The sequence below is a fragment of the Ursus americanus genome, chromosome 16 (genome assembly GCF_024610735.1).
Source record: "Ursus americanus isolate L20-20 chromosome 16, mUrsAme1.1.p, whole genome shotgun sequence".
In the NCBI taxonomy this organism is placed as follows: Eukaryota; Metazoa; Chordata; class Mammalia; order Carnivora; family Ursidae; genus Ursus; species Ursus americanus.
Window position 1 is genome coordinate 4,990,069 of NC_142142.1, and position 13,077 is coordinate 5,003,145.

Here is a 13,077-nt window from a genome sequence, read left to right on the forward strand (position 1 = left end):
ACATGATAAATGAAAGAAGCCAGACACAATCAGCAGCACATTTTATTACACTTAGATGAGATGTTCAGAAATAGTCACGTCCAAAGCAATAGAAAGTGAATGAGTTGTTGCCAGGGCGCTAGGGTAAGTGATGAAGCTTTTTTTCAGAGTCATGAAAACGTTCTGCACTTAGATATCGGTGATGATTGCACAACTTTGCAAATACACCAAAGATCACTGACTTGTACACTTAAAAACTGAATTTTACAGGGTGTGCATTATATGGTAATAGCAAAATTTTAGAATTTTAGAAAGGAAATCATAGAATCGTGTAATCTTTGAAACTTGTAAGTTCAACTGCCAGCTGTTTATGCGACACTACAGATGTGACACCATGCATAAAGCAGGTGCAAGCCCTAGGTTTGGTTAGGGGTCCTGAGAAGGGGGTCAGGGTTGTCTCCCAGATAGTCGCTAGTGGCCTTATGGGAAAGCCAGACATTTACAGGCATAGGATGACAGAGAATAGTTTCCATTTATTTTATCCTTTTTTTCCTTCTGTGTTCTCTGTTTTTGAGGGAGGTTGCATAGGGAAAGGCAAAGACAAGAAAGATAATCAAATATGAAAGAAAGGATAAACAGGGAAAAAGATAAAGATGGTAGTGATTAATAGGTATATGATGTATGTTCCAGGGTCACTGCTGGATAAACATTTTTATTAGGTTTTCTGAAAATGTTAAGTGAATAAACGAACAGTCTATGTTTGGACACAGCCCTGCCACTCAGTGGTATTATAACTTTGGAGCTGATTTAACCCACGGGCACTAATTTTTCTCATCCGTAAAATGGGAAGTGAACATTTCTGGCTCCTGGGTGGTTCAGTTGGTTAAGCATCTGCCTTCAGCTCAGGTCATTATCCCAGAGTTCTGGGATTGAGCCCAGAGTCAGGCTGCCTGCTCAGCGGGGAGCCTGCTTCTCCCTCTGCCTGCTACTCCCCCTGCTTGTGCTCTCTCTCTCTCTGCCAAGAAAATAAATAAAATCTTAAAAAAAAAAAAAAAGTGAACATTTCTTTCTAAGTGTGGTTGTTAGAATAGAAAGAGACAAGACTCAGAAAGTTCTTGATGGAGTTTAGGAAACACTGTAAACACCCAGTATCGTTGATGATTGTTGCATTTCTATCACCTAAGACTCAAGCCAGCCCTACATTCTGGCTTCCCAAAGTCCCGTAAGAAGACAGTCCTGGAGTGGGGACTTGGTGTGGGGAAAGGAAACCCTGGAGCTGAAGATCTGGAAGAATGAGCTATATTCTTAGCTTCCCATTTACTAGCACTGGACCCCCTGGTGCTCACAATTCATCGTCTGCCAGAGCTGTCTTAAAACTCATATTTGAGAGAATCTCAGAAGCCATGAAGACATGGTGTGGGGACAGGTAAGCCCTGCTCAGCAGGAGGAGAGGAGGCATTACTTCGGCCTTGGCAAACAGGTCTGACTCACCCATGGGAATAGACAGCAAGCAGAGTCCACCGGGATTCTGCTGTGAGGAACGTAATCCCAGCAGGGTTTGACTGGGGCATATTAAGGGTTTACCATAGCGAGGCCCTCCACTGCTCAGAGCCTGACAGGCAGCTCCTATGAAATGTGGTGTGTGTAAGGTCTTCGACGGACTTGGCCTAGCTTGGGGTGTGTTTTACACCCCATCCTTGTGGAGCACTTGGGGCATCGCCCTGTGATGTTCTCAGTATTCTCAAGAGGTGTTCTTGGCCTTATTTCTCTTTTTTCTTCCTCTCCGTGTTTCATGGTCTGGTTACCGTCTTCCTAAAATTCCTTCTCTGGTCTGGCATTCCCCTCCCCTCACTTGACTCTCCCATTTCCATAGTATTTCTTCTATATTCTTTATCGCCTTCTCTTTGTCTCTTCCCTGCCCTTCGGTTCTTCTCTGTCTCTCTAGCATGTCTCTCTTCATCTTCTGGCCCACTTTCTGCTTTGCATGAGCACTGAGTAAACAAGGAACAGAGTAGAACATTCCGCTGAACTCTAACATCTCTAATTAGGACCGGAAGGAGGTGCTGACACTGACCTTTTGCAGCAGCAGGCTTTTACTCAAGACAATTCTAGACTTCCTAGAGTGGAACGTGTGCTGGGATGGAACGAAATCCAGGGGTGAGTGCTCAAGAAGGGAGTGACCCATGGTATCTCCTTAAGACCATCGCCTCTAAAACCCTCGGTCAGTTTCTTTGTGTGGTCCTAATGAGAGCTCATGACACCGTGCAGGGTTCCCAGGGCTTCTCTGGTTCATCCTCCTGCTTCTTCCAGTCCAGGGATGTGGCTCAGCAGCCCCACCCTTCGGCAGTAGTTCTCTGAAACTTTGTCCCAGACCCTTATCCCTCTAGCAGGGAATTTCTCCCTGATTTCTAATCTGGTTGGTCATTGGTATAATGCCGGCTTTATGGCAGAGAGAAAGCAAGTTTCCCCCCAAAGATACATAAAATAATAAATTACTCAGTGCTGAGTAATTTCATTCAAGTGTTAGGAACTAGCCATGAGAGGTACAGGGCCTCTAACACCTGAATTCCAAAACTAGGTTCCAAGGAGGTTTGGACATTATGACATATTCCTAAATGTAGCTCCCTCCCCAAAAGGTTGTTTCTGAAATTCCACAGTACAAGGAAGATGGCAAATGCATAGATTACTCCTTTATCACCCCTCCTCACAACCTCGTTTGGCTGGTTTAAGGCAGTGTTTCTCATTCTCTACTCCAGGTGAACTTGACAGACTCTGTGCTGAAAAACACTTGTCTGTTACAGAAATGAAAGAATTCTATTCTTGAACAACTCATAGGAAAAAATAAGGCAATGGAAAGAATGTTTTTAGCATTATAGTTTTTCTCTCTTAATAATTCTTAAGCTTTTGCAATTGACTTCTGCTTTTCTATACCATAAGCTATTATGCGATAACAAATGTTTTAAAATACATATATTGAAGTTTAATATAAATACATTCAACGACTTTTGTGCTTTTGGAAAGCACAATGTACTATTTATTTTCCATCTAAACATGCTCTTAAAATAATAACTTTTAAATAATAACAATTATAGCAAGCCTTCTATAATGCTTACTGTGGGCAGGGCCTGTTTCAAGTCCAAGTTCTCTCTCTCGCCCTCTCTCTGTTTCTCTCTTTCAATCTTACATATGCCTGTATCCATACCCGTAGGGCAACTCTCTTTTATCCCTGTCTTAAAAGTAAAGAAACAGGGCAAGAGAGTTTAAGAAATTTACCTAATGTCACTGGAACTCAAACCCAGGATGTTTTGGTGCCATGCTCTTAATTAGTATTCTCCGATGCCTCTTGAGATATTCCAAATTTCCAGGGCTTCTGCATGGACACGTCCAGTGTGAAATGTGGGCTGTAGACCATGTAAGCACCTCAGGGTGGAGACTGGATTAGTGAAATCTGGTTCAAGCCATGTAACTACCTTCCAAGAAAACCTGGACCACTTCTCTTCCCTTTCTTGGATACTTGGTTCCTCATATGTCAGGACGGATGTAAGTGTGAACATCTCGTGGGGAGTAGCTAAGATCATGGCTATGCAAGCTTAGGAATCTGGAGGAGAGCTGTGATAATGATTACATGGAAGTCATCCAGAGGGCTGCTGATGAAACTTAGTGAGCTGGTCAACTACACTGAAGAACTGTTAATCTACTCTTTTTCTGAAAGATGTCTAAGAAAGAAGTCTTTCTTTCAATGGTTAGCATTTCATGACTTCCGCCTCATCCTCACAGTGTATTTTAGGAATAAAATCTATGTGTAATCACATTTAATAAACTTTTATGTTGCTTTTCCTTCCTAGGAACAACGGTAGTCTTAGACACAAGTTATAATTTCTCCAAAAAGTTGGATTGGCTGGTAACAAACGTCCCCAGCTTCTCATGGGTAACTTCACAGTCAATGTCTCTGATTCTCCCACCTTTATCCTGACGGGCTTCCCAGGAATGGAGGCCATGGAGTCCTGGCTATCCTTCCCTCTCCTTCTGCTCTACGCTGTCTCCATTGTGGGAAACGCCCTGATCCTTTTCATCGTTAAGGAGGAGCCTAGCTTGCACCAGCCCATGTACTACTTCTTGTCTCTCCTTTCAGTCAATGACTTGGGAGTGTCCTTTTCCACACTGCCGACTGTGCTGGCTGCCCTCTGCTTTCGTGCCCGGGTGATTTCCTTTAATGCCTGCTTGGCCCAAATGTTTTTCATCCACCTCTTCTCTTGGACAGAGTCTGGCATCCTTCTGGCTATGAGCTTCGATCGCTACGTGGCCATCTGCAACCCCCTGCGCTATGCTACAGTGCTCACTAATGCCCGCATTGTGGCAATGGGCCTGTGTACTGTCCTCCGAAGCTTTGCCCTCATCCTAGTCTTCCCGCTGCTGCTGCACAGGCTGCCCTTCTGCCACCCCCAGAATGTCCTCTCCCATGCCTACTGCCTTCACGTGGATATGATTAAGCTGGCGTGTACTGACGTCTCCCTCAATAGCCACTATGGGCTGTCCATTGTGCTATTCACCTTTGGCCTGGACTCTGCACTCATACTCATCTCCTATGTACTAATCTTGTGAGCAGTGCTTGCCATCGCCTCCCGAGAGGAGCGCATCAAGACACTGAACATGTGCGTGTCCCACATCCTAGCTGTGCTCGTCTTCTACATGCCCATGGTGAGCGTGTCCATTGTGCATCGCTTTGGTGCTGGCCTGCCCCATGCTGTCCATATCCTCATGTCTATTCTCTACCTTTTTGTGCCTCCCATGCTCAATCCTATCATCTACTCCATTAAGACAAAGGAGATACGTCGCAGGCTCCTCAAGGTGCTCTTTAGGGTTAAGTCCTGAGTCTCTGGTAGAGCTAGACCCTGTGGAAAATTTGGTGTTGGAGTTCTAACCATTCAGCAGAGAATGTTAGTGCTATACTCTAAAATATAGGATCAATGATCAGACATTTAGTCTGGTATATTGGGCCAATACCTGCCAGGACCATCTTGGGTCTTATCCATAAATCAACTATTTCAATGCCCTTTATCTAAAGGATATCTAAAGAAAAATGGTCTCTTTTCAAGAATAACCCAAAGAATGTCAAACATCACTAGAGAGTGAGGTCATTTTCTGGAGGAGCAGGGAACTATCTTCAAGATACTTGGTGACGTGATACTTGGACTTCTGGTTATGGGCCCGCACACTTCTGAGAAAGACAAGGGCAAAGAGGAGTTAATTACGGCCTAGATATCACATCTTTACCAGTATGCAAGTTTAGCTCGGGTGATTGGTTTCTGACGTTGCCAGGAGTCAGAGTGCCCATCATGCTGTTTGAAAAATCAAATTTTAGAGTTTGACAGCTGTGATAGTTAATATTACATATAAACTTAGCTGAGCCACAAGGTTTCTAGATATTTGGTTAAACATTATTTCTGTCTGTATCTGTGAGGGTGTTTCTGGATGAGATTAGCAATTGAATTGGTAAACTGAGTAAAGAGTATTGCCTGCCCCAGTGTAGGTGGGCCTCATCCAATCCATTGAATGCCTGAATAAAAGTCCAAGTATGAAACAAAGAAATCTCTGTCTGATTGTCTTTAAGTAGGGACATTAGTCTTCTCTTGCCTTTGGTCTTAGGCTTGTCCTGAAACATATATTATTGGTGTTCCCGGTTCTCAGGTCTTTAAATCTGGACTGGAACTACACCATCAGTTCTCCTGGGTCTGGACTTCTGGGTCTCCATAACTGTGAGAGCCAATTCCTTATAATAAATATAATAAATCTCTTTATTCACACATCTTATTGGTTCTGTTTCTCTCGGAAGCCCTGACTAATCCAACAGCAACAGTATTTAAGTAGTCAAAATTAGACTTTAGGATTCCTGGTATGTTCTTTTCACACGGGAGATCCTGAAATATGCAGGCACTTGACTCTGCCAACCGCCACTGAACTTGACAGCTCTATGCTTATCTCTCTGCCATGACCTTTCCCTCTATCTGCTTTCCCCTCATGGAATCTGAGCTCCATAAGCAGCAACTTTGTCAACCACTTTGTCCATCCACTTCAGACAGACTATAGGCCCTCCACTGAGATAATGCCTGATGACGCTAGAGCAATAATGAAAGAATAAGTGAAAAAATGAATGATTAAATAATGAATGAATAAGAGAAGAAAGTCATAAGTGAATAAATTAATGAATGAACATATGAACTAATAATATTTTTTCTTTTTTTATTATTTTTTTATTTTTTAATAATAATTTTTTATTATGGGGGCGCCTGGGTGGCACAGCAGTTAAGCATCTGCCTTCGGCTCAGGGCGTGATCCCGGCGTTCTGGGATCGAGCCCCACATCAGGCTCCTCCACTGGGAGCCTGCTTCTTCCTCTCCCACTCCCCCTGCTTGTGTTGCCTCTCTCGCTGGCTGTCTCTATCTCTGTCAAATAAATAAATAAAATCTTTAAAAAAAAAGAAAGAAATTTCAATGGAATGCCAGCACTGTACCTGACCTTTAACATGTGGGCAAAGAAATATTTTTTTGAAACACTGTTGCTATTTAATGATCTTGGCTCTGTCACAAATATGACTTATGAAGTTATTGGCTTAATAAGTGGACAATATGCTTTCAGTGATAAATAGTTTTTCTTGCTCCTTTAAATCTGAAGGACTTTGAAACAACAATTTGGCTCATTTACATATCTGTGAAAAGCTGGAAACAGCTGGGCTATTTTCCACATCACATTCTAGAAATAAAAATACTCCGTGTTCTTCTCTTGCCCTAAGAAGTCTGCCTGGTCTACAGGAAGCTCAGTAGATGTTTGCTATCTACGTCTTCTTCTAGTCAGTCCATTAAAGAGAATATTCGTGACTCTGCCTGGGTCTGTAACTTGCCAGTAGGAAGGTGAGTCTCAGACTGTGACCTAGTTTACTGATGAGAACTGTGATTACACCAACACTCACCATCACAGGGCTCTGGTTATCCAGGACAGCAGATACATCTAATCTGAGCTCTTCGCTTCTTTAGTCTCTTCCTCTGATGCAATTTCCACTGCTCGGGTAGTTGTATGGCTTCTTATTCCATTCTTTTATTTTTTATTATTTTTAAAAAGATTTATTTATTTTAGAGAAAGAGAGTGAGTGGCCGGGGGCAGAGGGAGAGAATCTCGAGCAGACTCCCTGCTGAGCACAGAGCCCCATGTGGGCTCCACCTCATGACCCCCGAGGTCATGAGCTGAGCTGAAACCAACAGTCGGACACTCAACCTCCTGAGCCACCGAGGCGCCCATCTTATTCCATTCTTTCAGAATGACAACATGAATTGCACCTGACCTCTTTAAGCAAAACTGGAGTCACCTACTTATTATGGGCTGGAAGTAGGTCCAAGGGCCATCCAGTCTGTGCGTCCGCTTGAGTTGTTGGAAGCAAACGGCAGGATACTTAGTTTGTGGAACAGAGGGGAAGGCATTCTCCACCTTGGTGCGAGTTCGTGGAGGACTTCCTGGACGCACACGCTGGAGGAGTGTAGGGCATGGGAGGTATCAGTGGATGGGATCTGGGTCCTAGATGGGGTTATTCGACCGTCTGCCCTTCTGCAGTGATGGTAGAGCCTCGGGTGAGGTCCCACGGTCCCTTCTGTGCCCAACTCCCTCAGGTTCTACACAGCACAGCTCCCACTGCTTTTGAGAATATGTGGGGTGCTATACGTCGACCTCATAAAGTGCCTCCAGTGTCTGAAGTCCAACGAGCAGGTCGTGGAACTCCAGTCTGTAGTCAGTCAGTCAGAAGCACAGGTAACAACCCCGGCTTTCTATTGGCATCTGAAGCAAAGGGCAGTCTTATGGGGCTGAGCCTTCCACCTTGCCTCTAAGGCTATGTTTAGGTAGATAGCGTCAGAAGTGAGTTGAATTGTAGGACACCGAGCTAATGTCAGAGAATTGCTTGGATATTGGGGGAAACCATCCCCCACCCCACATACATGCAGTGCGATTGTTACCAAACATTTAGGGTGCTTAGCACGACGTATGGCACAGGAAGGTTCCTCTACAAACAGAGAAAAGAGAGAAAAACAGTACTGCATAGAAATGAAAAAGTGGTATGCAACTGAATAAAAATATCTTCCTAATATAAAGTGTGAAGAAGAAAGCCCCTCACCCCGAAACAAATATGGATGATGATGAAAAGAAGGATATGTGATCCAGGAAGTGGAATTCCAACCCCAAGAGAAGAGTAGGACAAACTCCTTCCTGCCATCTTCATAAGGGACGTGAGAAGCAACAGAACAGAGGCCTTCGGGGAGAAGTTACCAAGATTAAAAAGCACTTAATATCATGGAACATTACATCAAAAACTAATGATGTACTGTATGGTGACTAACATAACATACTAAAAAATTTTTTAAAAAACCATTTAATAATCAAATTCCACATATGAGTGAAATCATATGGTATTAACAGATGAACAAAGGGGAAGAGAAGGAAAAATAGAATAAGACAAAAACAAAGAGGGAGACAAACCATAAGAGACTGTTAACTCTAGGAAACAAACCAAGGGTTGCTGGAGAGGAGGAGGGTAGGGGGATGGGTAACTAGGCATTAAGGAGGGCTTGTGATGGGGTAAGTGCTGGGTGTTGTATGCCATTACTTTCCTTTAGGGGATGACAGAAATCCGTCATGCAGATCACTTCACTAGTGCTGATCAGGGGTTTCCTGATTGACTGGTTTAAGATTCCATTCCTGGAACAGCAATTCTATAACTAAGCCTCTATTTGGTGGTCACTTAACCTGAGGGACTCAATGTTGGGCATGTTGTCTTGTTTTTAACATTTCTTTCTCCTGCGTATAGCAATGGCATAAACACCCCTTTTCTCCAAATTTCTTGGACTCACAATTGAGACTATTTATTGTCTGGCTTTGATGGATTAATTTCTCACTAATTTCCAACTTATTTTTTAAGTCTCCTAAGCACTTCTGTCTCCCATTCTCCTCCCCAGTGTTGCTTTTCAAGCCCTCATACCTGTGCAGGTGTTGTCCCATCCACCAGAAATGATCCTTCTTTTGTTCCCTCCCTGTCCTCTCCCTTCTGCTTGAGACTCACTGTACTTGTTTTATTTTGTCGCTACAAGAAATTATCAAAACAGCGGCACCTGGGTGGCTCAGTCAGTTAAGGGTCTGCCTTTGGCTCAGGTCATGATCTCAGTGTCCTGGGACGGAGTCTCACATCGAGGTCCCTGCTCAGCTGGGGGTCAGCTTCTTTCTCTCCCTCTACCCCTCTCACCAGCTCCTGCTCTCTCTCTCTCTCTCTCTCTCATAAATAAAAGCTTTAAAAAAAAAAGAAAAAGAAAAAAAGAAATTATCACAAACAATAAGACAATAAAAATCTCTTATACCATAGTTTGTGTAGATCAGAAATCTAGAAACCCTAAATGTTTAGGGTCTCTCAAAGCAATCACAGTGATGGCAAGGCTGAGTTCCCTACTGAAGGGTTTGAGGAAGAAATTGCTCTGAAGCTCATTTAAGTTTTTGGTTGAATTCAGTTCCTCGTAAAAGTAGGACTCAAGTTTCAAGTTCCTTGCTGGCTATTAGATAGGGGCTAGTATTTGCTCCTAAACGCTGTCCACACTACTCTCATGCTATTCATTCAGGCGCCTCCAGTCATTGTGGGCAGAGCACCTCTCTCGTTCTGAATCTGACTCCTTCTGCCACATTTTTCTGATTCCAGCCTGAGAAAGTGCCCTACTTTTAAGGACTCATGTAAATCAATTGGGTCCAAATGAATTACCCAAAAGAAAAAAAAAAATCCCTTACGGTCCATAATCTTAATTATATCTACAAAGTCCTTTTTGCCATGAAATGTGCATATTCATAGGTACCAAACCTTTGTGGGGGGCATTCTGCCTACCACGTTCACTTAAATAATATTTGCTCATAATTTGAGAGTCAAGAGAGGCACCTGGAATCTTCTCTGACTATCCCAGAATTTGACAAGTTCCCCTTCTTTGCTCTGTCCTACCTTGTATCTTTTATCATCAGTCACTGAACTACACATAAGTGTTTCCTTAAAAGTCTCTCTAACTGGACTGTGAATTGTTATGCTTATTTATCTACTCATTCCCCAAGACTAAAATCATTACTACTGAATGAATGACTTGATTTATAATTACTTTTGTTAACATACACCTTATACCATAGACCTAAATTTAGGGTAAGAATTGTGACCTTGCTGTAAATGAAAAGACGGCATTTTAAATTTTATATAGGAAATTAAAGAGAAAGTATTATGACAAAGGGCCAGTAGCCATAGAATATTGAGAAATCCATGCATATTGATCAGGATTTGGGTGGTTTCCTGACCTTTTCCCATGACCATCAGTGTGACTGTGAGAAGGTGTAGGGGGGGATTAGGTGACACAGTGAATCATTTGGTCTGACTCATCTATAAGAGGGAGTTTTGAAAAGTGACTGTATTTTGAGCCTGGTTAGTCCCAGACAATCATTAGGTTATCCGAAGGCTTCTTTCTAAACCCAACTTCTTTGTCCTCCCACGAAAACAAAGGTAGATTTTCCATATTCCCAGCAGTGCGTGAGGACCTGATAGAAGCTCAAGGGACTTCCTGGGTGTGGCCTTATATTCTCAGGCCAGGGAGTTGGCAAAGGTAAGCGGGTGGGGGTTGGAGCAAAGCCTGCAGGGCCCCCACAGCTGCTCTTCCTTCCTTTGCACGTTCCGTGCGCGGAGCTCTGGCAGGTAGGTGAACGGGAGTGGCAGGCACTCCGGTCTCGAGCCTTACGACGCTCTTCCCCCGAGTGGTATAATAGGACCCTCGGAAGGAGGAAAGGCGGTCCTGAACTTGAGTCAGGCTGTTTTATTTCCGTACTTGCTCACCTTTATCACCTTCCCAGTTCTACATTTGCTGGCCGTTGCTCTTGTTCTCTCAAATCCTGCCACGCTTTCTGCTACAGACGTGACTTTCTCAGCAGGGTGATCCCATCGGGCTATACCTGGATATAGACCCCTTGATGTGAACAAGCACCCCCTCACTTTTCTCCGAATATCAGGTCTGAAGGGCATACGCAAAAAGACACTGGCTGCTTTGGAAGCCACTTGGCAGGACCTTACTTAGCACTAAGAGACCCTAAAATCAACCGAGGGCATCTGCATATTGCATGCAGAAACAAGCAAACATGTTCAGGAACAGTCTTCAGGCAGGGCAGACAAAGCAGTCGTAAGAATATGGAATGGAGGGGAAAACGCATCCTGCGAGGAAAGGTTACAGGAGTCCTGAGTCAGATGGAGGTTTGGCAAAGGTAGATGAACGGCTGGAGTTGATGGCAGAGAGCAGCTCTAGAACTCAGAGTTGCAAAGTCCTGAAAGTTTTCACAACTGTCCGCTTTTGGATCTTCACAACCCCATCAGCTCAGTTTCTTAGCATCTCTAGTTTACAACAAAGAAACCAAACCCCAGATGGGATCAGTGACTCAGTGGGTCCGGCTCCTGTGTGCGACCTTGCACGAAGCACAAAAGGATCTCTAGAATGAACGAGAGTCAGGGCTGAGTTCTTGGAGCTGGCGAGTCAGGAGCAAAGATATAATTCACAAAGCTATCATGCAGGCCAGGCAGAGAATTGGGCACAAAAGGAGACGTAAACTTATAGCTACGAGAGCTGTGGTAGGGAGACAAGTTACCTCTGCTGGCCGCGACCAGCAAGTCTTCACAGCAGAGGGCATCGCGGGTCCTGCGCCCTGGACGATGGATTGAATGGGCATATTCTCTCGTTCAGGGCAGCCTTTGGGAGCTGAGGGCTGCAGTTCTTACTTGGATAACAGCAAATAGATCAATTTGGATCCCTTGAGGTACAAGGAAGGGAATTTTAAGGATTGAGACCAGAGCTACTGATTTAGTACTGACTACAAAGGCCTTTCATTCTAGGCTAATGAGTTTGAATTCAATCCTTAGGTAATGAGGGAGCATTCAAGGCTTCTAATTGGAATAGTGCCATTTTCAGATCCTACCTTTTCAAAATGTTAGTTTAGTTCTACTCCATATTAAAACAGTCCTACTCCAGAATAAATGGAGAGAGGCATGAGGTTTATTAGGAGACTGTCATTAGGGCACGAGAATGTGATTGCTTGGGTCTGCAGGGGAGACTGCAGGTGGAAGAGAATGGATGAAGGTACTGACAGAGGCATCTTCAGGGTCAGTATTTTCCTTGGGTTTTACCTGGTTTAATGCAGTGGATAGGAAAGAAAGAATGATATTTGGATTTCGAGTCTCAATCTTAAGCATAACGGTAGTATTATACAAAGAGATGGAGAACATAGATAAGAAACAACTTCATGGAATAAATAAATGATTATCGATCCAGTGGCTTTCAGAAGTTAGGTGCCATTTGGTTCTGAAAGACATTATTAAGAACTCACTTTGAGTAAATCAAATTATCCAGGGAGAAAAGTGATGATATAAGTTAATTGGATAGAGAATGCAAATATGAGTGGGAAGAGGGGACCCTAGTACGTCTTGTTGAACATCTGGAAGGTTATCTCTATGGGTCGATATCTTTCCACCCGTTTGTCTTCTGTCCGGATGAATAGATAGAACAGACTACATAGGAGTAGGGAAGCTGGAGAGTCATAATAATGTAGTAAATGTTCAGTAGTGTGAGAGATTGGAAAGATGAAAAGTTTAGGGTTTGATGAATAAGTGAAATGCTCGGGAAGAGGGCAGAATAGTCAAGGAAGTAGTGACCAGGGTAGTTTTGTCTCAGGTCTTGAATAAATTGATGCCCAGATATTGATGAGAAAAGTTCATAGCTTCAAATATGAGAAGGAGCATTGTAGCAATAGACACAGGTATAAAGGAAGGCAATGTGACCTATTTAGCCAGCTGGTAAACTGAGAAAACTCAGACAAGTCCAGAGATCTAGGTGACAATGAGAGACAAGGATGAATGATTCGGTGAGCAAGATTGATTAACGCTATAAAGGGAAGGGGTTGGATGATACATGAAAGTCCCAAAGTATTAGGGCTAGGCCTTGAGTTAAACTCTGTGTTTGTCTCCCTTACAGGCTAGTGGTCCTAGAATTAAGCAGCCGTGCCACC

General features: G+C 43.5%; 1 protein-coding gene across 1 annotated transcript; it reads left to right on the forward strand.

Annotated features, from left to right (window-relative positions):
- Window positions 1–3,903: 3,903 nt before the first annotated feature.
- On the forward strand, window positions 3,904–4,851 carry LOC123782689 (olfactory receptor 51I2-like). Its single transcript, XM_045782962.2, is given in 1 exon segment — window positions 3,904–4,851. A coding segment is annotated over 1 exon segment (948 nt).
- Window positions 4,852–13,077: the final 8,226 nt, after the last annotated feature.